This window comes from Ambystoma mexicanum, chromosome 3q, assembly GCF_040938575.1.
Source record: "Ambystoma mexicanum isolate Mex_15411 chromosome 3q, UKY_AmexF1_1, whole genome shotgun sequence".
In the NCBI taxonomy this organism is placed as follows: domain Eukaryota; kingdom Metazoa; phylum Chordata; class Amphibia; order Caudata; family Ambystomatidae; genus Ambystoma; species Ambystoma mexicanum.
The window spans coordinates 1282769259-1282793627 of NC_090926.1; the positions used below are offsets into that span (position 1 = coordinate 1282769259).

The 24369-nt window shown below is 51.5% G+C and overlaps 1 protein-coding gene across 1 annotated transcript in view; it reads left to right on the forward strand.

The window, feature by feature from the left end:
- LOC138447881 (mitochondrial adenyl nucleotide antiporter SLC25A23-like) overlaps window positions 1-24369 on the forward strand; it is a 538577-nt gene that overhangs the window by 43706 nt on the left and 470502 nt on the right. Inside the window, exon 4 of the mRNA XM_069604353.1 lies at window positions 2058-2169. Within this exon, the coding sequence (XP_069460454.1) occupies window positions 2058-2169 (112 nt within the window). The remainder of the gene's footprint in view (window positions 1-2057; window positions 2170-24369) is intronic.

Sequence of the window (24369 nt, forward strand, 5' to 3'; positions counted from 1 at the left end):
CACTGCCCTGTGTCCCACACAATCTCTGCCCTGTGTCGCACGTACTCTCTGTCCTGTGTCCCGAGCACTCTCTACCCTGTGTCCCACGCACATCCTGCCCTGTGTCCCGCGCAATCGCTGCCCCATGTCCCATGCACTCTCTGGCCTGGATCCTGCGCTCTATCTGCTCTGTGTCCCGCGCACTCTCTGCCCTGTGTCCCGCGCACTCTCTGCTCTGTGTCCCGCGCACTCTCTGCCCTGTGTCCCGCACACTCTCTGCCCTGTGTCCCGTGCACTCTCTGCCCTGTGTCCCGTGCACTCTCTGCCCTGTGTCCCGCGCACTCTCTGCCCTGTGTCCTGTGCACTCTATGCCCTGTGTCTTGCGCACTCTCTGCCCTGTGTCCCGCGCACTTTCTTCCCTGTGTCACACGCACTCCCTGCCCTGTGTCCTGCACGCTTTTTGCCCTGTGTCCCACGCACTCCCTGCCTTATGTCCCGTGCACTCTCTGCCCTGTGCCCCACCCACTTCTGACCTGTGTCCCACGCACTCTCAGCCCTGTGCCCCACACACTCTCAGCCCTGTGTCCCACGCACTGTCTGCCCTGTGTCCCACGCACTGTCTGCCGTGTCCCACGCACTGTCTACCCTGTGACCCGCGCACTCTCTGCCTTGTGTCCCACGCACTCTCTGCTCTGTGCCCCGCTCACTCTCTGCTCTGTGTGTTGTACACTCTCTGCCTTGTGTCCCGTGCACTCACTGCCCTGTGTCTGACGCACTCACTACCCTGTGTCCCGTGCACTCTCTGCCCTGTGCACTAGCTGCCCTGTGTCCCGCACACTTGCTTCCCTGTGTCCCGCACACTCGCTGCCCTGTGTCCCGTGCACTCACTGCCCTGTGTCCCGCGCACTCGCTGCCCTGCGTCCCGCGCACTCCCTACCCTGTGTCCCGTGCACTCTCTGCCCTGGATCCTGCGCACTATCTGCTCTGTGTCCCGCGCACTCTCTGCCCTGTGTCCCGCGCACTCTCTGCTCTGTGTCCCGCACACTCTCTGCCCTGTGTCCCGCACACTCTCTGCCCTGTGTCCCGTGCACTCTCTGCCCTGTGTCCCGCGCACTCTCTGCCCTGTGTCCTGTGCACTCTATGCCCTGTGTCTTGCGCACTCTCTGCCCTGTGTCCCGCGCACTTTCTTCCCTGTGTCACACGCACTCCCTGCCCTGTGTCCTGCACGCTTTTTGCCCTGTGTCCCACGCACTCCCTGCCTTATGTCCCGTGCACTCTCTGCCCTGTGCCCCACCCACTTCTGACCTGTGTCCCACGCACTCTCAGCCCTGTGCCCCACACACTCTCAGCCCTGTGTCCCACGCACTGTCTGCCCTGTGACCCGCGCACTCTCTGCCTTGTGTCCCACGCACTCTCTGCTCTGTGCCCCGCTCACTCTCTGCTCTGTGTGTTGCACACTCTCTGCCTTGTGTCCCGTGCACTCACTGCCCTGTGTCTGACGCACTCACTACCCTGTGTCCCGTGCACTCTCTGCCCTGTGCACTAGCTGCCCTGTGTCCCGCACACTTGCTTCCCTGTGTCCCGCACACTTGCTTCCCTGTGTCCCGCACACTCGCTGCCCTGTGTCCCGTGCACTCACTGCCCTGTGTCCCGCGCACTCGCTGCCCTGCGTCCCGCGCACTCTCTACCCTGTGTCCCGTGCACTCTCTGCCCTGTGCACTAGCTGCCCTGTGTCCCGCACACTTGCTCCCTGTGTCCCACGCACTCTCTGTCCTGTGTCCCACGCACTCTGGGTGGGAGGGTGAGGCAGCAGGGATGGCTTCTTGCTGTCGTGTTGCTGGTACAGTGATGTAGGTGGTTCTTTGCTTGCCCTGAGAGATTTTGGGGACACTAGCCGTTGGCCAAGTCAAACCTGGCTCCACTACTTTTCTCAACTGGAGAAGTGAGCCCTGATGGATGGTCTTGGTATCCCCCATCCCGCTTTATGCATCCTCTTGACACCCAGCTGCCAATGACCATCCTCCGTGTTCCTACTGATGCTTGTCATGCTGTAACCATCAGGCCCTTTGTCGTTTCAGCATGGATCAAGATGGCAGCATGACCATCAACTGGTACGAGTGGCGGGACCACTTCCTGCTGAACCCACTGGAGAACATGGAGGAGGTCATTCATTACTGGAAGCATTCCACGGTGAGAGGGGTCCCAGGTCAAGAGTGATGCACTACTGGAAGCATGCCACGGTTAGAGGGGTCTCAGGTCAGGAGTGATGCACTACTGGAAGCATGCCACGGTGAGAGGGGTGGAGGGTCAGGAGTGATGCATTACTGGAAGCGTTACACGGTGAGAGGGTGGAGGGTCAGGAATGATGCACTACTGGAAGCATTACACGGTGAGAGGGTGGAGGGTCAGGAGTGATGCACTACTGGAAGCATTACACGGTGAGAGGGTGGAGGGTCAGGAGTGATGCACTACTGGAAGCATTACACGGTGAGAGGGTGGAGGGTCAGGAATGATGCACTACTGGAAGCATTACACGGTGAGAGGGTGGAGGGTCAGGAGTCATGCACTACTGGAAGCATTCCATGGTAAGAGGGGTCTCAGGTCAGGAGTGATGCACTACTGGAAGCATTCCACGGTGAGAGGGTGGAGGGTCAGGAGTGATGCACTACTGGAAGCATTCCACGGTGAGAGGGGTCGAAGGTCAAGAGTGATGCACTACTTGAAGCATGCCACGGTGAGAGGGGTCTCAGGTCAGGAGTGATGCACTACTGGAAGTATGCCACGGTGAGAGGGGTGGAGGGTCAGGAGTGATGCCCTTCTGGAAGTATGCCACGGTGAGAGGGGTGGAGGGTCAGGAGTGATGCACTACTGGAAGCATTCCACAGTGAGAGGGTGGAGGGTCAGGAATGATGCACTACTGGAAGCATTACACAGTGAGAGGGTGGAGGGTCAGGAGTGATGCACTACTGGAAGCATTCCATGGTGAGAGGGCTCTCAGGTCAGGAGTGATGCACTACTGGAAGCATGCCACGGTGAGAGGGGTGGAGGGTCAGGAGTGATGCACTACTGGAAGCATTCCACGGTGAGAGGGAGGAGGGTCAGGAGTGATGCACTACTGGAAGCATTCCACAGTGAGAGGGGTCGAAGGTCAAGAGTGATGCACTACTGGAAGCATTCCACGGTGAGAGGGTGGGGGGTCAGGAGTGATGCACTACTGGAAGCATGCCACGGTGAGAGGGGTTGATGGTCAGGAGTGATGCACTACTGAAAGTATGCCACGGTGAGAGGGGGTGGAAGCCAGGTCATGAGTGGTGCACTACTGGAAGCATTCTACTGTGAGGGGGATGGGGTCAGGAGCATTCTACGGTGAGGGGGATGGGGGTCAGGAGTAATACACTACTGGGAGCCTTCTACGGTGAGGTGATGGGGTCAGGAGCATTCTACGGTGAGGGGGATGGGGGTCAGGAGTAATACACTACTGGAAGCGTTCTATGGTGAGGGGGATGGGGTCATGAGTAATACACTACTGGGAGCATTCTACGTGCGGGGAAGGGGGCTCAGGAGTAATACACTAGTGGGAGTTATCTACGGTGAGAGGGATGTGGGTCAGGAGTAATACACTACTGCAGTCATTCTACTGTGAAGGGGAGGGGGTCAGGAGTAACACACTACTGGAATGGTTCTACTGTGAGAGGTATGTGGGTCGGGAGTAATACACTACTGAGAGCGTTCTACAGTGAGGGGAAGGGGGGTCAGGAGTAATACACTCCCGGGAGTGTTCTACAGTGAGGGGATGGTGTCAGGAGTAATACACTACTGGAAGCATTCTTTGGTGAGGGGGAAAGGGGTCAGGAATAATACATTACTGTAAGCATTCTACTTTGAGAGGAAGGGGGTCAGGTGTAATACACTACTAGGAGCATTCTACCATGCGGGGAAGAGAGGGTCAGGAGTAATACACTACTGGAAGCATTCTATGGTGAGGGGGAAGGGGGTCAGGAGTAATACACTACTAGAAGCATTCTACTGTGAGATCGATGGGAGTCAGGAGTAATATACTACTGGAAGCGTTCTACTGTGAGAGGGATGTGGGTCAGGAGTAATACACTACTGGAAGCGTTCTACGGTGAGGGGATGGGGTCAGGAGTAACACACTACTGGGAGCGTTCTATGGTTAGGGGAAGAGGGGTCAGGAGTAATGGAGTAATACACCAAGGGGAGCATTCTATGGTGGGGGGGCGGGTGGTCAGGAGTAATACACTACTGGAAACATTCTACTGTGAGAGGGTTGGTGTCAGGAGTAATACACTACTGGAAGTATTGTACGGTGAGGGGGATGGGGTCAGGAGTGATATACTACTGGTTGCGTTCTACGGGTGAGGGGAACGGGGGCCAGGAGTAATAACCTACTGGAAGCGTTGTACTGTGAGAGGGATGTTGGTCAGGGGTAATACACTACTAGGAGTGTTCTACGGTGAGGGGATGGGGTCAGGAGTAATACACTACTGAGAGTGTTCTACAGTGAGGGGAAGTGGTCAGGAGTAATACACTACTGGAAGCGTTCTACTGTGAGAGGGATGTGGGTGAGGAGGAATACACTCCTGGGAGTGTTATACGGTGAGGGAATGGTGTCAGGAGTAATACACTACTGGAAGTGTTCTATGGTGAGGGGGATAGGGGTAGGGGTAATATAGTATAGGAAGCATTCCACAGTGAGGGGGATGAGGGTCAGGAGTAATACACTACTGGAAGCATTCTACAGTGAGAGGGATGGGTGTATGAGTAATACACTACTGGGAGCATTCTATGGTGAGGGGGATGGGGTCAGGTGTAATACACTACTGGGAGCATTCTACCGTGCGGGGAAGGGGGGTCAGGAGTAATACACTGCTGGAAGCATTATATGTTGAGGTGATGGAGTCAGGAGTAATACACTAGTGGGAGTGATCTACGGTGAGAGGGATGTGGGTCAGGAGTAACACACTACTGGAAGCATTCTACTGTGAGAGGGATGTGGGTCAGGAGTAATACACTACTGCAGTCATTCTACTGTGAGGGGGTCAGGAGTAACACACTACTGCAAGGGTTCTACTGTGAGGGTATGTGGGTCGGGAGTAATACACTACTGAGAGCGTTCTACAGTGAGGGGAAGGGGGGTCAGGAGTAATACACAACTGGAAGCATTCTTTGGTGAGGGGTAAAGGGGCCAGGAGTAATACACTACTGGGAGCCTTCTACGGTGAGGGGATGGGGTCAGGAGTAATACACTACTGCAGTCATTCTACTGTGAGGGGGTCAGGAGTAACACACTACTGCAAGGGTTCTACTGTGAGGGTATGTGGGTCGGGAGTAATACACTACTGAGAGCGTTCTACAGTGAGGGGAAGGGGGGTCAGGAGTAATACACTACTGGAAGCATTCTACTGTGAGAGGAAGGGGGTCAGGTGTAATATACTACTAGGAGCATTCTACCATGCGGGGAAGGGGGGGTCAGGAGAAATACACTACTGGAAGCATTTTATGGTGAGGGGGAAGGGGGTCAGGAGTAATACACTACTAGAAGCATTCTACTGTGAGATCGATGGGAGTCAGGAGTAATACACTACTGGGAGCGTTCTAGGGTGAGGGATGGGTGTACGAGTAATACACTACTGGGAGCGTTCTACGGTGAGGGGGAGGCTGGTGAGGAGTAATACTGTACTGGAAGCATTGTACTGTGAGAGGGATGGGGTCAGGAGTAATATACTACTGGAAGCATTCTATGGTGAGGGGAAGGGGGTCAGGAGTAATACACTACTGGAAACATTCTGTGGTGAAAGGGAGGGGGTCAGGAGTAATACACTACTGGAAGCGTTCTACGTGAGAGGGAGGGGGTCAGGAGTAATACACTACTGGAAGCATTCTATGGTGAGGGGAAGGTTGCCAGGAGTAATACACTACTGGAAACATTCTGTGGTGAGAGGGAGGGGGTCAGGAGTAATACACTACTGGAAGGGTTCTACGGTGAGAGGCATGGGAGTCAGGAGTAATACACTACTGGGAGCGTTCTAGGGTGAGGGATGGGTGTACGAGTAATACACTACTGGAAGCATTCTACGGTGAGGGGCATGGGGGTCAGGAGTAATACACTACTGGAAGCGTTCTACGTGAGAGGGAGGGGGTCAGGAGTAATACACTACTGGAAGCATTCTACGTGAGAGGGAGGGGGTCAGGAGTAATACACTACTGGAAGCGTTCTACAGTGAGGGGGAGGAGGGTCAGGAGTAATACACTACTGGAAGAGTTCTACTGTGAGAGGGATGTGGGTCAGGAGTAATACACTACCGAAAGCATTCTACGGTGAGGGGATGGGCTCAGGAGTAATACACTAATGGAAGCATTCTACAGTGTGGGGACGGTGTCAGGAGTAATACTCTACTGGGAGCGTTCTACGGTGAGGGGAAGGGGGGTCAGGAGTAATACACTACTGGGAGCGTTCTACGGTGAGGGGGAGGGTGGTGAGGAGTAATACACTACTGGAAGCATTCTACTGGGAGGGGGATGGGGTCAGGAGTAATATACTACTGGAAGTATTGTACAGTGAGGGGGATGGGGCCAGGAGTAATACACTACTGGAAGTGTTCTATGGTGAGGGGATGGGGGTTAGAATTAATACAGTAAAGGAAGCATTCCACAGTGAGGGGGATGAGGCTTAGGAGTAATACATTACTGGAAGCATTCGACTGTGAGAGGGATGGAGGAAGAAGTAATACACTACTGGAAGCATTCTACTGTGAGAGGAATGGGGATCAGGAATAATTCACTACTGGGAGCCTTCTACAGTGAGGGGATGGGGTCAGGAGCATTCTACGGTGAGAGGGATGGGGGTCAGGAATAATACACTACTGGAAGCGTTCTACTGTGAGGGGATGGGGTCAGAGGTAATACACTACTGGAAGTGTTCTACTGTGAGAGGGATGTGGGTCAGGAGTAATACACTACTGGAAGCGTTCTACTGTGAGGGGATGGAGTCAGGAGTAATACACTACTGGAAGCATTCTACGGTGAGGGGATGGGGTCAGGAGTAACACACTACTGGGAGCGTTCTATGGTAAGGGGAAGGAGGGTCAGGAGTAGTACACCAAGGGGAGCATTCTATGGTGAGGGGAAGGGGGGTCAGGAGTAATACACCAAGGGGAGCATTCTATGGTGGGGGGGCTGGTGTTCAGGAGTAATACACTACTGGAAACATTCTACTGTGAGAGGGATGGTGTCAGGAGTAATACACTACTGGGAGTATTGTACGGTGAGGGGGATGGGGTCAGGAGTGATATACTACTGGTTGCGTTCTACAGTGAGGGGAACGGGGGTGAGGAGTAATAACCTACTGGAAGCGTTGTACTGTGAGAGGGATGTTGGTCAGGGGTAATACACTACTAGGAGTGTTCTACGGTGAGGGGATGGGGTCAGGAGTAATACACTCCTGGGAGTGTTATACGGTGAGGGAATGGTGTCAGGAGTAATACACTACTGGAAGCATTCTACTGTGAGAGGGATGTGGGTCAGGAGTAATACACTACTGCAGTCATTCTACTGTGAGGGGGTCAGGAGTAACACACTACTGCAAGGGTTCTACTGTGAGGGTATGTGGGTCGGGAGTAATACACTACTGAGAGCGTTCTACAGTGAGGGGAAGGGGGGTCAGGAGTAATACACTACTGGAAGCATTCTATGGTGAGGGGGAAGGGGGTCAGGAGTAATACACTACTAGAAGCATTCTACTGTGAGATCGATGGCAGTCAGGAGTAATACACTACTGGGAGCGTTCTAGGGTGAGGGGAAGGGGGGTCATGAGTAATACACTACTGGGAGTGTTCTACGGTGAGGGGGAGGTTGGTGAGGAGTAATACTGTACTGGAAGCATTGTACTGTGAGAGGGATGGGGTCAGGAGTAATACACTACTGGAAGCATTCTATGGTGAGGGGAAGTGGGTCAGGAGTAATACACTACTGGAAGCATTCTGTGGTGAGAGGGAGGGGGTCAGGAGTAATACACTACTGGAAGCGTTCTACGGTGAGGGGATGGGGTCAGGAGTAATACACTACTGGAAGCGTTCTACGGTGAGGGGATGGGGTCAGGAGTAATACACTGCTGGAAGCGTTCTACTGTGAGGGGGATGGGGTCAGGAGTAATACACTACTGGAAGCGTTCTACGGTGAGGGGGATGGGGTCAGGAGTAATACACTACTGGAAGCGTTCTACTGTGAGGGGGATGGGGTCAGGAGTAATACACTACTGGAAGCGTTCTACGGTGAGGGGATGGGGTCAGGAGTAATACACTACTGGAAGCGTTCTACGGTGAGGGGGATGGGGTCAGGAGTAATACACTGCTGGAAGCGTTCTACTGTGAGGGGGATGGGGTCAGGAGTAATTCACTCCTGGAAGCATTCTACTGTGAGGGGGATGGGGTCAGGAGTAATACACTACTAGAAGCATTCTACTGTGAGGGGGATGGGGTCAGGAGTAATACACTACTAGAAGCATTCTACGTGAGAGGGAGGGGGTCAGGAGTAATACACTACTGGAAGGATTCTACGGTGAGGGGATGGGGTCAGGAGTAATACACTACTGGAAGCATTCTACTGTGAGGGGGATGGGGTCAGGAGTAATACACTACTAGAAGCATTTTACGTGAGAGGGAGGGGGTCAGGAGTAATACACTACTGGGAGTGTTCTACGGTGAGGGGGAGGCTGGTGAGGAGTAATACTGTACTGGAAGCATTGTACTGTGAGAGGGATGGGGTCAGGAGTAATACACTACTGGAAGCATTCTATGGTGAGGGGAAGTGGGTCAGGAGTAATACACTACTGGAAGCATTCTGTGGTGAGAGGGAGGGGGTCAGGAGTAATACACTACTGGAAGCGTTCTACGGTGAGGGGATGGGGTCAGGAGTATTACACTACTGGAAGCGTTCTACGGTGAGGGGATGGGGTCAGGAGTAATACACTGCTGGAAGCGTTCTACTGTGAGGGGGATGGGGTCAGGAGTAATACACTACTGGAAGCGTTCTACGGTGAGGGGGATGGGGTCAGGAGTAATACACTACTGGAAGCGTTCTACTGTGAGGGGGATGGGGTCAGGAGTAATACACTACTGGAAGCGTTCTACGGTGAGGGGATGGGGTCAGGAGTAATACACTACTGGAAGCGTTCTACGGTGAGGGGGATGGGGTCAGGAGTAATACACTGCTGGAAGCGTTCTACTGTGAGGGGAATGGGGTCAGGAGTAATTCACTCCTGGAAGCATTCTACGTGAGAGGGAGGGAGTCAGGAGTAATACACTACTGGAAGCATTCTACGTGAGAGGGAGGGGGTCAGGAGTAATACACTACTGGAAGCATTCTACTGTGAGGGGGATGGGGTCAGGAGTAATACACTACTAGAAGCATTCTACTGTGAGGGGGATGGGGTCAGGAGTAATACACTACTAGAAGCATTCTACGTGAGAGGGAGGGGGTCAGGAGTAATACACTACTGGAAGGATTCTACGGTGAGGGGATGGGGTCAGGAGTAATACACTACTGGAAGCATTCTACTGTGAGGGGGATGGGGTCAGGAGTAATACACTACTAGAAGCATTCTACGTGAGAGGGAGGGGGTCAGGAGTAATACACTACTGGAAGGATTCTACGGTGAGGGGATGGGGTCAGGAGTAATACACTACTGGAAGCATTCTACTGTGAGGGGGATGGGGTCAGGAGTAATACACTACTGGAAGTGTTCTATGGTGAGAGGGAGGGGCTCAAGTGGGCTTTCCTACTGGGAGCATTCTATGGTGAGAGGGAGGGGCTCAAGTGGGCTTTACTACTGGGACCATTCTCTAGGGAGGTGGGTGGGGGGCTCATGAGTGGCTCACCTCACCTGCAAGAGCACTCCATTTTGAGCAACACAGAGGTGCAGAGGGGTGATGGACTGTTGGGGACATTCCACATTGTGGGAGGGGAGGGGGTGGCTTGAGGAGCGGTGCCTTATTGTGAAGCCTGGAGATAAGGGTCGTATGCAGGTATGAATAAAGGCAAACATGTTATGTAGCGCGTGCCCTGAAGTATCTCCCTCAAACCCCCTTCATGATCAATAACCAGACCCGAGTCAGGCGCCTAGAGGTGAAAGGCGTGGCTTCGGGTGCAGAGTGTTCCTCATCTCGCGAGACCAGCTACACTCCCATTGCCCATCTGACTGCCCTTGGCTCATTGTGGGACCAGCTCGTGTTTCTCACTGTTCCTCCCTCGCCTGGTCCCATCAGCTGGCACTGCTGGCTGCTCCCCCCCAAGTCTCCATCGCCCCGTGTACCCACCAGAGAGAAGGGTGGCACTGTCTGCCCTCCTCTGCTTGCAGGGATGCTTCTCTGACTTTGCAGGGGCAGGAAGGGTTGGGGGTATTAATTTGAGGGTACAGGTGTGAAGGAAGTTGGGGGTCACAGGACTGACGGGGGACGCTGGCAGCAGCTTGAGCTGCACGCACCAGGCTGCTTCTCTCTCTGTCGGGCTTGCAACCCGTCTCTGGGGCAGGCAGGTGGGCACCGTGCCCAAGATTGGAGCGCTCCCCTCCTGCATGAACTCTTAGCTTGCCAAGGACTGCTCTGAGGACAGAGCTAATCCCCGCCCCCTCCTGCCTTTCAGTGTCGAGCATACAAAGGCGGATTACACGGGCATAACTGGGTCACTGGCACGCGCAGGCATCCCTGGCAGAGGCACCGCGTGGACACGCTGGAACACTGAGCGGCAAGCACTGGCTGAGGTACAGTATGCTGACAGCACAACTCTAGCATCACCGGCACAGACGGAGGTGGCTGACAGTACTGGCACGGAACACTGACGAGCCTAACTAGCCGAGGTACTGACACGGAACACTGGCAGGCCTAACTAGCCGAGGTACTGGCACGGAACACTGACAGGCCTAACTAGCCGAGGTACTGTCAAGGAGCACTGGCAGGCCTAACTAGCCGAGGTACTGGCACGGAACACTGACGAGCCTAACTAGCCGAGGTACTGACACGGAACACTGGCAGGCCTAACTAGCCGAGGTACTGGCACGGAACACTGACAGGCCTAACTAGCCGAGGTACTGTCAAGGAGCACTGGCAGGCCTAACTAGCCGAGGTACTGGCACGGAACACTGACAAGCCTAACTAGCCGAGGTACTGACACGGAACACTGACAGGCCTAACTAGCCGAGGTACTGGCACGGAACACTAACAGGCCTAACTAGCCGAGGTACTGTCAAGGAGCACTGGCAGGCCTAACTAGCCGAGGTACTGGCACGGAACACTGACAAGCCTAACTAGCCGAGGTACTGACACGGAACACTGACAGGCCTAACTAGCCGAGGTACTGGCACGGAACACTGACAAGCCTAACTAGCCGAGGTACTGGCACGGAACACTGACAGGCCTAACTAGCCGAGGTACTGTCAAGGAGCACTGGCAGGCCTAACTAGCCGAGGTACTGGCACGGAACACTGACGAGCCTAACTAGCCGAGGTACTGACACGGAACACTGGCAGGCCTAACTAGCCGAGGTACTGGCACGGAACACTGACAGGCCTAACTAGCCGAGGTACTGTCAAGGAGCACTGGCAGGCCTAACTAGCCGAGGTACTGGCACGGAACACTGACGAGCCTAACTAGCCGAGGTACTGACACGGAACACTGGCAGGCCTAACTAGCCGAGGTACTGGCACGGAACACTGACAGGCCTAACTAGCCGAGGTACTGTCAAGGAGCACTGGCAGGCCTAACTAGCCGAGGTACTGGCACGGAACACTGACAAGCCTAACTAGCCGAGGTACTGACACGGAACACTGACAGGCCTAACTAGCCGAGGTACTGGCACGGAACACTGACAGGCCTAACTAGCCGAGGTGCTGTCAAGGAGCACTGGCAGGCCTAACTAGCCGAGGTACTGGCACGGAACACTGACGAGCCTAACTAGCCGAGGTACTGACACGGAACACTGGCAGGCCTAACTAGCCGAGGTACTGGCACGGAACACTGACAGGCCTAACTAGCCGAGGTACTGTCAAGGAGCACTGGCAGGCCTAACTAGCCGAGGTACTGGCACGGAACACTGACAAGCCTAACTAGCCGAGGTACTGACACGGAACACTGACAGGCCTAACTAGCCGAGGTACTGGCACGGAACACTAACAGGCCTAACTAGCCGAGGTACTGTCAAGGAGCACTGGCAGGCCTAACTAGCCGAGGTACTGACACGGAACACTGACAGGCCTAACTAGCCGAGGTACTGGCACGGAACACTGACAAGCCTAACTAGCCGAGGTACTGGCACGGAACACTGACAGGCCTAACTAGCCGAGGTACTGGCACAGAACACTGACAGGCCTAACTAGCCAAGGTACTGGCAAGGATCACCGACAGGCCTAACTAGCCGAGGTACTGGCAAGGAACACTGACAAGCCTAACTAGCCGAGGTACTGGCACGGAACACTGACAGGCCTAACTAGCCGAGGTACTGGCACAGAACACTGACAGGCCTAACTAGCCAAGGTACTGGCAAGGATCACCGACAGGCCTAACTAGCCGAGGTATTGGCACGTAACACTGACAAGCCTAACTAGCCGAAGTACTGGCAAGGAACACTGGCAGAAATCAGAAGCTGGCTGAGGTGATCTTGTCAGCAGTGACCCTGATGGGCCTCACTAGCTGAGGTAATGGCAAGGATCACTGACACCAACAGGTCTAACTAACCAAGGTACTGGCACGGAACATTGACAAGCCTAACTAGCCGAGGTACTGTCAAGGAGCACTGGCAGGCCTAACTAGCTGAGGTACTGGCACGGAACACTGACAAGCCTAACTAGCCGAGGTACTGGCAAGGAACACTGACAAGCCTAACTAGCCGAGGTACTGGCAAGGAATACTGACAAGCCTAACTAGCTGAGGTACTGGCACGGAACACTGACAAGCCTAACTAGCCGAGGTACTGTCAAGGAATACTGACCTGCCTAACTAGCCGAAGTACTAGCAAGGAACACTGGCAGAATGCAGAAGCTGGCTGAGGTGATCTTGTCAGCAGTGACCCTGATGGGCCTCACTAGCTGAGGTACTGGCACAGAACACTGACACCGACAGGCCTAACTAACCAAGGTACTGGCAAGGAACACTGACAGGCCTCACGAGCTGAGGTACTGGAAAGGAACACTGACAGGCCTCACGTGCTGAAGGACCTCTGACACAGACAGGCTTCACTATCTTTTTAAATTTGGTTTATAACAAATCTTCCATAAAAATCATCACAAAATGTATGACATCAATTCATCTCTACAGCCAAAAGCGTAAAACAACAACACACATTTGGTAACCACCTCCACACGTCCTGGTTTTGCAATGTGGACCCAATCAAACTTTAAAATGATTTAAACAGCATCTTATTCCAATTTTGAAGCTGCTTTCACACATTTCAATACGGCCAGCATCATGGGAGGCTCTTCTCCAATTATGTCCATGTGCCAGAGGTTCTCCCAGGACAGTGATTTCTAGCCCAGCACAACATCCTTCCTATGCATACTTCTTAACTCCGATAACCCAGAACATTCCAATATCAAATGCTAAGCAGACTCAACAATCTCAGGATCACGATACACTCTGCAGAAGCCACCCTTCTTCTCCATTTGCCTTCTTGACGTCAAGACTTGCCGCATAGGTAATAGCCTTAGCCTCATGAAGACTTCCCTGTAAGAAGGCGGTGGGAATTTATTAAGATATCCGGGAGTTGATTACTGGGTGAAGACTTCCCTGAAAGAAGGCGGTGGGAATTTATTAAGATATCCGGGAGTTGATTACTGGGTGAAGACTTCCCTGAAAGAAGGCGGTGGGAATTTATTAAGATATCCGTGAGTTGATTACTGGGTGAAGACTTCCCTGTAAGAAGGCGGTGGGAATTTATTAAGATATCCGGGAGTTGATTACTGGGTGAAGACTTCCCTGAAAGAAGGCGGTGGGAATTTATTAAGATATCCGTGAGTTGATTACTGGGTGAAGACTTCCCTGAAAGAAGGCGGTGGGAATTTATTAAGATATCCGTGAGTTGATTACTGGGTGAAGACTTCCCTGTAAGAAGGCGGTGGTAATTTATTAATATATTCCGGCAGTTGATTACTGGGTGAAGACTTCCCTGTAAGAAGGTGGTGGGAATTTATTAAGATATGCCGGGAGTTGATTACTGGGTCTCTGTTCCCACATCATACTACACAAGAGTTTGCATATCAGCCTTTGCTCCTGTGTGCTGATCCAGTCCTGCTCTTATCAGGGGTTTCTAATAGGGTAGACTTCGCTAGATCAAAGGAATCCAATACTACCTCACAGTTCATTTTCCATGAGTTTAATACTCGGTCGACCTCTTTCCTGCCTTCATTGTTCCTGATCTTGAAAGGGAGAGGAGCATCTGTTTCAATGCTTTTCCAATAAAGCGCTAAGGCTCTCCATCCAATCATCGAGGAGATGGATTGTAGCCCCAGTTCATATCTGATAGCTACCATTGGGAGGGATTTTGGTGGATTCAATACCAGCTTCCAAAATTGGCCCTCTAAAACCTCCCAGAAGTGCACGGGTAAATGTACGGCAGTCTCGGTCCCATATATCAGAAGTGGGACCACCTTCTGCTTGTAGAAGGTGAGAGTTGGAATCAATGGAAATGTCCCCATATCTTCTGTGTATCATAAGAGCCTGGGTTGCCCGTCTTTACATTTCATTCTTACGGTTGTCATCCATTGCATTTCTACAGAGCTCAGATTAATTGGAGTGAGAACCTGCCATACATGTGGGCCCAAAGACCATAAGGAAACCCCTAGACATGTGTAGACATTGTGTCCCAGGTGGGCCCTACATATATGACAAAGCTGGGGGAGTTCCTCGGTAACTACGAAGCGATTAGAAGTGATACATTCTGGAGCTATTGCTTCAGCAATGACCTCGAATCAGTGCATATGGCTTTGTATTCGGTCTGGCAGGTGGTCTCAGGGTGCCTGAATAAAATGAGATAAGTCAATTGGGGACCCCATGAGGGAGCGTTAATAGCGGCACTAATGCAGAAATGTGTTATCATAGACCCCATGATCTGGAGAGAGGACTGGGCAGCACTTCTAATATGGGGGAGACACTCGTGTAGAGATCTGGCAAGAGAACTGAGCAGCACTTCTAATATGGGGGAGACACTCGGGAAGAGATCTGGAGAGAAAACTGGGCAACACTTCTAATCGATCTGGTCTCCTACGTCATCCTATTAATCAGCACTTTAGATAAGGGCTTCTGCTAACAGTCTTTAAAATCTAGAAACTGGGCATATGCTCTTATCGCGGCCACACTCACGATAATTCTTTATATTGCTCGGCCACACTCGAGTCAATTTCTTTCCCCTCATATATATATTACACTTTTATTCTGACGTTATCTTTTATCCACCTCCCTCCGTTATCTTCCCTTACTTGTTTTCTAAGCCATGCATGCTTTGACAAAACATTCAGTCTTTTTTACTCACTGTTCGCATGTCTTTCATCTACGGATGCTCGGGATCCCCGCCTTCGTTACCACCTCTCTGTGCCACTCGTCCGATCCGCTACTCGTAGAAGTGGGAGGGATTTTTGGGGGAAAGCAAGCAACCCGTCCCACCTAACCTGCAGGGTTTTTTAATTTATCTATGGGGAGCTTCTCATTCTATCAGCCGGATGGCAAAGCACGTGTGATATTGCCGAGGACCGAAGTTACTTATGTCGACGGTCGATGGGTATCTTTATCTAATCTAACCATCTAATCTCTGTTACCAAGTGAACTGGATGATCTACAAACAGCCCTTTAAGATGAGTAGCAGCACCCTCGAGATAGATGGGGATGCAGATTCATACTGATGCATCAAATAATTAAGACAACTCAATAGTTTGGCAAAGTGAGTCCGTTTAATGACAAGTTCTTAAAACGTAGAGTACAACGAACATCATCAATCGCTTGATCTTCTAGCTTTCTTTACTTTTAGAAAAACACATTATTTATAGCAAAAACTCATCATTGCTGAAGTACAAGCTGCGCACGTGCAAACAAAATCCTACGTGGCAATCTTAAAAACCTAACATGCAACGTGATTGGTTATAGGAAGGTAACTTAACATAGGTACTATATCTGTATATGGTAACAGGGAGAGGAGATTGGAAAATGGCCACTATCAACATCACTAAAAGTACGACGTCCCATTGGCTCTACTCACTATGGACCTTAGATTACATGGTCCACTATGATGGGGTTGGCATCAAACCAACTCATACTTTTCCACCTACGTCTAGCAGCACGCAGAAAGAACATACAGGTGCAGAGAAGCTCGTCTGCGCCCTAGCTTCCCATCAATTATGCTGCAATCAATCATCACTTCAGTAGTCATGTGTCAATTACTTCTTTGTAGTTTGGCCTTGAGTCTGCTCTGTGTTCTCAGAACTTTCAAGGAGTAAGGGCATAGCGGGGATCCATGCATATGTGTGATAGTTTCACCCTTCCAGCCTGCCTTTGTCACGTGACTGGACACCGTGAAATCAGCTTTTCACCGTCTCTTTTCGTATATTTGATTTAATTCTACCCGTCTGTTGCTTATCTTGACCTTTCTGAACAATATCCTCTGTTCTCTTCTTTCCTTAATTGTATCCAATGTCGGCCCATTCCAGTCAGATAAGACCTTGGCTTCTTGGCATGGTCATCCGTTAGCTGAGTTTTGTTCTGTCTTGATTCTTGATTTTCTTGCTGCGACAGACTCCATCTGAGGCCTTTTGTAACCTTTGTTCAATTCTGCTTATGTGCGTAATGGACTTACATTCATATATAAAGTGCTTCTTGAGGTATATACTTGTAAACGTTGGCGATTGCCGCAATCTATTAACTATAACGCATAAGCATGCTTCACAATGTCTTTGCCTCTTGCAGTTACTTGCGTCTGTACACGTTTAAACTAACGAAATATCTTCATCATGTATGTGGCATAGGTTTCTTCATCTTGACATCAACTTCTTCACCTTAGGCTCAAGATGTCGCTTATCCATGGTATTTTGTTTCTTGTCAGTATTCTCAGGTCATTATATCTTCTATATGTGCATCAGTCCGATTTCTTATGATGTCACCATTCATCTTCCTTCATTATCTTCTTTGCTTCTTCAGGTATTTTTTTCAAACAACTGTCATATTGTTTAGAATGTAGGTATGGCTTCTTTAATGGATACCTTACTGTCCAGGTTTTCTTAGGTGTCGGTATATTAACAGGTGCTGTCATCCTGCCTTTTGCTGATTCAACCGTTCTTCATTCGTCACATACTTTGGTGTGAACTCAATAGGTAATGGGAGGGGGGCAACTGGATGGAGTGGGGACGATACTCGACACTTCCTCTTCACCACATTGGAATAACATTGAAGGTCCAGCTGACAAGTGCAGAACATAACAAGGATAAACGCGATGATGGGCATTAACATCTTCACGATCGCGCTCAGCCATGACGGTGCCCAACTAAATGCCAAAGTAAGCCATTCATTGTCCTATACTCCTCCCTCCTTCTTCATGTGAACACCCAGGCCATGGGCAGCTGAAATGATGTGGGACAATGTTGCGTTCTCCGCATCCTCTGGAGGCGCGAATGTGCAGCAGGAATTGACAAACTTTTTGCAAACCACACCTTCCACATATCTATTTTGCATCATCATAAGTCTTAATGCCTGCAACTCAACCTTGATAACGTGGAACCCATTCTCTGTATCATTTGCGAGCTGGAGCCGTTCCCATCTAACGATCTGCAATCATTTGGCATTTGCTGCGGCCTGCACTCCCTGCAAAAGTAAAGATGCAAAAAAGGATTCTGCTGTGCTGATGAGCCTGTATTCTTCTGGTATTTCAGCAAGCTATGTAGAAGAGTCTTTGGATATGTCATTCGATATGTTCATCCTCCTTGGTTGTTGGAACTGTCCTTTTCCTGGCAGGATGTGTGGGCAACAGGCCCTTATCTTCATTTCCGACTAAGGGGAGACTAGTTGGCCCCTCGGCAGGCACTACTATCCCCTCCAGGTGTTCTTCTGGGATTACTAATAGCGATGAGTGCAATGTGGCCAGCGAACAACAGCCCCTCCATGATTGTGAGGGATGCAAGTAAGCTTGTCAGTCACAGACCCAGGAGTAATCCATCATTGCTGCTGTTCCTTTCATCATATCTGTGATCATGAGAGTCCTACTGCAATGTTAGACTGTACCCTTGCTGCGGAAACAGAGTCTACATTCTTCTTCCTTGTGCACTCACACCGGCTTTTCCACTGTTGCAATCCACGTCAACTTTGTGATATGCTCTATCCAGATGTGTGCACAGAAATTGTCCACTCGTGCTATCCTTTCCATGCTATATGTTACCAGTCCTTCAGCCAAGCAAGGTAGTGTGGTGTCCTGCAGAGGCATTGCTGGGGGAGTGGGGGGGGGGCTGCAGGGGCTATAGCCCTGGGTGTTTTGGTTGTAGCGCTGGATAGCTCAGGGACTACAACCAAAAGGCTATAGCTAGCCCCGAATCCCACCAGTCCCGACATTAGCTTAGCCCCTGATCTTTTCCAGAACCTAGGAACACCCCTGGTGTCCTGCCAGTTATTATTGACATGTTTACGCCCTTTCACCATCAGCTATGACACCTCCACACACTTGATGTTTTTTGGATCATTGTTGATCTTCACAAGATCTGGACCCACCATTTGCAGTTGCACACTATGTGCCTGGAACGTTCCCTTTATTCTGCATAGCCCAGGATGAACTAGGCATTGTGCCTCTATAATTGGGACTGCTTGCCACACTAGCATCTTGGGAGTCCCTGACGCGTGCGGAATGAGTGAACACACATAACAGCTTCCATTCACAGCGTTTCTTCCCACTCCACTCATGTCAGAATACAATGAGTTGGTGAACGGGGGATGATGGATGTCCTCAATCACATCCAAACCCAGCCCTTGATACGTGTCATATTTTCTTCGTACCTCTCTTTTCATTATTTTATGCATGCTTTCAGGGATGGCAGCTTTAATAGTGCTATCGGAAATAACATTATATTGTTTCACAATGGTAAACAGTCTCCTACTTGCTGAAAACAACCTTTTCACTGTTTCCCCCACTGTCGTGTTGTGCTTGTTATATTCATTTCATTATTGTTATTAGTGTTCACATTATTACTAATATAGGTAACTCTGCTAATATTAACATTTATATATATTGGGCCTCATTACGACCCTTGCGGAAATGGAAAAATGATGGCGGAAATGCAATACCGCCATCGAACACCGCTCGTTGCGATCATGACCCGTCACCGTAAAGTACGATGCCATTAGCGACACCGCAGTGAACGGCAACGCTAACTGCACCAAGTACGCGCACGCGCGCCTTGCAAAACCGGAATCACCGCCATGGCGCAACGGTACGCGAATTCTGACCCTAGCGGACATGTACTGAACGCCATCAAGCACGTCGTAAAGTACCATTCCGCCATGGCGAGAAATACGGCAACGCGAACCAACCGTAAATGGCCCACTGAGTGCCTGTACTCCACTCCCTGGCCTCATTGCACAACTCCTGGCAGGCGCAATGTACTCACACTATGCAACCAGTGAAATCCACGATTCACCCATGCATGCCAACGTAGAAAAGCATGCAGGGGCTCAAAGCGCCCCGTGAGTGGGCATCCATGTACGGCATGTCACCATAGCCGTACTGACGCAGCACAGGCATGTGAAGGTACAACACATCAAAATGAAAATCAAGAACACATGACACAAAACAACAGTAGTCCCCCATCGCTTGCCACCAGCGCAAGGCAACATCCACAACAGCATCCTGAGGGGGATTGCACCAGCCCTGTACTCATGCCAGTAAACAAACCAACCATCAGCAGAAGCATGTACCACACAAGTCGGCAGAGTGACTGAGCAGCCAGGCTCATCCCAAGAGGGGCCGATGGGAGCTGCAGGGCACAGATGGCATCAATACAGAAGCTATTCCAATGGACATGACCCCAGTCCCCCTCCAACAAACGCACGCAAACACAGCCACCTGTGACCAGCCACATTCTGAACAACCCATCATTCCACCAATCGACCTGGCTGACAGGCACCAGTCGGCCAAAAGCCAATCCCCCGCCCCTGAACAGCACATCATGTAAACAGACACAATGGCAGCCTCTATCCGTGACCATACTGTGCTACGTAGGCAAACGCGGCCAGTACTGTACCACACAACTCAACTCAGAAGGCGGAACACAAAGCAGATCATCACGCAATACATACCGCCACAAAGCGAAAATTGCCACATCACCTGCAAAGAACAACGCAACACGACAAATATCGGAATACAATTTAAATGCACATCCAAATGACAAAGGCCCCACAGCAATTTGCAAAATCCCACCAAAACAACCATCATCACCGAGGGCTGCATCTGCAATAATTGACCGGCTTCCACTTGTGTGACGCCCTGTACCATCATGGCACACAGGGCTTACATCAACGTTCCAAAAGGCAACATGGAAGCGGCAAGAACCGCAGGTCCGTCCCATGAGGCAGGCACTAGTCGAGCTGAAAGGCCGAAATGTTGCACCTAGCCACCAGTACAGCGTAAGGGCATGTGGCCCATTGGCGATCGTCCCATATGATCGAAATGGTGCTCCACTGATTCACCCGAAGCTGCAGGAGTCGAGAGTAAAAACCATCTGGAGGAGTGGCGTAGAGATGGCATCTGCAATAGGGCAGGAGATACCTGTCACCCAAAAGAAACACAAATCAACCGATTGCAATACGGGTCTCATGATGCATTACAATCTTCATTCAACACACCAAATACACACCCATATGCATGCTAGCCCACTCCAAAGGAATATACACACCCCTAATCCAGTATCGAATCACAACGAAACCAATCGAGCTAAATACACCATTGGCAACGTCGGTTACTGTGCATGCGTCCGTCAAGATAGAACCCATGACATGGGATTAGTAACGTGCCTAGACACAAGTGTATGAAGGCGCGTCGAGACAGGGAGGATCCGACAAGGGCAGAGAGACGTATGTCCCACTATGGCAGCCTTGCATCACATAACGCAGGGCAAGGGGAGTGAACCAAAAAACCCATGTACATGGCAGACCCTAAACGGATTCATCAGTCCATGCATCCACACATCATTCCCTCATCCCGCAATGAAAACGCATGAATATTCACTCACATAATATGTGAAACTTCCATCGCGTCTGTGCGTAATGCAGTCCGCAAAAACCACTGTGCCCCTGGCCGGATCTGTAGTGTTGTGAAGCAAGATGGATTTGGGAACGTCCTGCCTCATCGTCCACTACGCTATTGCGCATCCCCTTCAATTCATATCATTCATTGCCTGCTCGTTATGGGCCATGTCCCAAGGACATTCTACAATAGAACGTTACATTTCCAGCCAGACCTGTGGGCGTATCCTCGCCGCTACTTCAAAACCCAAAATGCTGGCCTTCGAATTCCTCACTTGCAACATTACGTCGAAAAGGCTTCTGTGAACGCTTGCATTCACAATTACATCAATGTAGTGCGGCTGTGTGTCATGATGCTAACTGGCTGCAATCACAAATGGGACGCCACGCCCGTCGGTGAAGTACGTTACTGTGCTGCATGAGGGTCGGCCATCGATCGAGCCCTACATACCACTGACTCTTCACAGGTATGTAAGCGGCTGCAATCATAGCATGTGTAACAATGGGAGCATAGCATGAAAATCAGTCAAAGTACATCACACTGCCATCGGGATTTGATACATGATTCCAATCCCAAGATGCCATGCGGCCAAATGCAGCCTTACGTGCGGGCCGTGCTCGACCAGAAGGGATTGCATCTGCCACAGATTCATTCAATCAGCACAGGTGGAGGCCATACAGGCCGACAGCACATATATTGCAGACCCAAACCCCTCCCACAACCACTCCCACTCCAAAATGCTACCGGCAGGACTAGCGATGTTGGGCCTGGGGTACCAGATAGCACTGCAAGTGCTACAACTACAAGAAGACGACGAACAACAACAGGTACAACAACCGGGCGCACAGGGGAGACGGAGGAGGAGGAGGAGGAGGAGGGCAAGGCAGGGTCAGCAAGGCCCACAAGCACTGCCACTACCACCACGCAGGCGGCCCGCAATCCCACGCCTCCGAGCCGATCCGTTCAACCTCACTGCTGAGCAGATCCACACCCTCTACCGTTTGGACCGGGACACCATAATCGCCATTGTGGACATGACACATGCTGACCTCGTGAGCATGATAGATAGCCCAACCGCCATCCCACCCCTACTGAAGGTGGTGTCTGCACTCCACTTCCTGGCCACAGGCACCTACCAGCACACAGTGGGACAGTTGCATGGCATTTCACAGCCACTGTTCTCACGGACACTCTTCCAAGTGCACGATGCCCTCCTGAAGCACGCCGACGACCACATCACACTACCACGCACGTACCAGGAGATTACCAACGCTAAAGTGGGATTCCATGCACTTGGCGGCATCCCGGGTTGCATTGGTGCCATCGACTGCACCCATGTTGAATTGGTTGTCCCACATGCCATGGAGGTCCAGTACCGCAACCGGAAACAATTTCATTCAATCAATGTGCAAATGGTGTGTGACTCCAACAAGATATTTACGCATTGTTGTGCCAGATTTCCAGGATCTACCCATGATTCTATGGTCCTGAGGAACACAAGAATACCACGCTACATGGAGCGACACGCAGGGCACAGATCCTGGCTACTCGGTGAGTCTCATTCCATGCATGACATCGTGGCCCATTTGATGCGTCAATGACCTTGCAGGGGGGGGGGGCTACTTAGCACTATCATTCCACTGACACCCTTTATTCGTCTCATACAGGTGATGCCGGGTATCCACTGAAGAGATGGCTCCTTACACCAATCCGGAACCCACAGGACGAGCATGAGGAGGACTACAACCATGCCCACTCACGTACCCGTGTGGTCATTGAACAGGCATTCGGCCTACTGAAGGCTCGTTTCCGCAGCCTCAGCAGGTCTGGCGGGGCACTCATATACAGCCATGAGAAGGTTTCTAAGATGGTCATGGCATGTGTCATGCTGCACAACATGTGCATACGTAGGAATGTGCCCATGCCCCCTGACGCTGTACTGCATGCACCTGAAGATGATGATGATGATGAGGGTGGGGATGTGGAGGCACCTCAAGGAGTCCATGAGGCACAGGATGCACGTGCAATCCGACAGAGCATCATAGATGCATGCTTCTAGCAACCACGCATGGTGCCTATTACACGGAAAGGGGACCTGTGGCACTGTGTGTGTGTAGTACAGGCACATTGTGGACTGTACGCCTATGAAGGCCTCGTACGCAAATATCAATGTCCACACATGTCATTGGATGATAATGAGGTGCTGTATTGTTGATGTGATTTGATTTATACACCCTATGGACCCGCCACCCAGTGAAGCCCAACACACCCCCTCCACCCTACTACCTCCCCCCCCAACACCAGTGTCCAAATATGCATGCTGTCCGTGGGTAGACGCTATTGCAAGCCCCCTCTACGGGTATCAGGGGCACCCCTGCCCGTGGAGCGCAGGTTCCTGCCAGATCTGCGTTGGGGGCTGCCCTGGACGGAACTTGCCACGGATGAGGTCTCTGCCTGCTCGCGTCCATGCATGTCTCTGAGGGTTTGTGAGAGCTCCGAGGGCACACGGCGCACAGCAGCAAGTTCAGCACAGACGTCTTTGGACGTCGCATGCAGTTCCCCCCTCAGGCTCTCGGTGCTTTTCTCCATTTGTGCTCTCAGGCTCTCGGTGCTTCTCTCCATTTCTCCCCTGAGGCTCTCACTACTTTTCTCTATTTGTGCCCTGAGTGTCTCGGTGGATGTTTCCATGGCTGCCCTGGAACCCCCGCATTCATTTGCATGGTCCTTGAGTAGCGTGGACGCTTCCTGCTGTTGCTCGATCAGCAGGTCGAGGGACTGTTGCCTCTGCTGGGCCATGGACATTTGCGGTGGTGTGACAGGGGGGCTGCTCAACACATGTTGCCTTGGCACAGGACTTGTGGGGGTTGGCCAGTCGACGTCTTCAGGGTGCCCCTGCGTGGTTTCGTCATGGTGTAGGGGATGGAACATGCAGGGAGATTGGGAAAGGTCATGGATGGTACCTACGTCGCCAGCACTGTTTTCCGTGTCGGAGCATGCTGGCATGACAGCTGTGTCACCTATGGTGCTGCTACCACCAGAGGCAGTGCCATCAGATACGTTCTTTGGGGGGACCTGTGGTGCTGGGGTTGTGGACTTGCTGGCTGCTGGGGTGCCTGT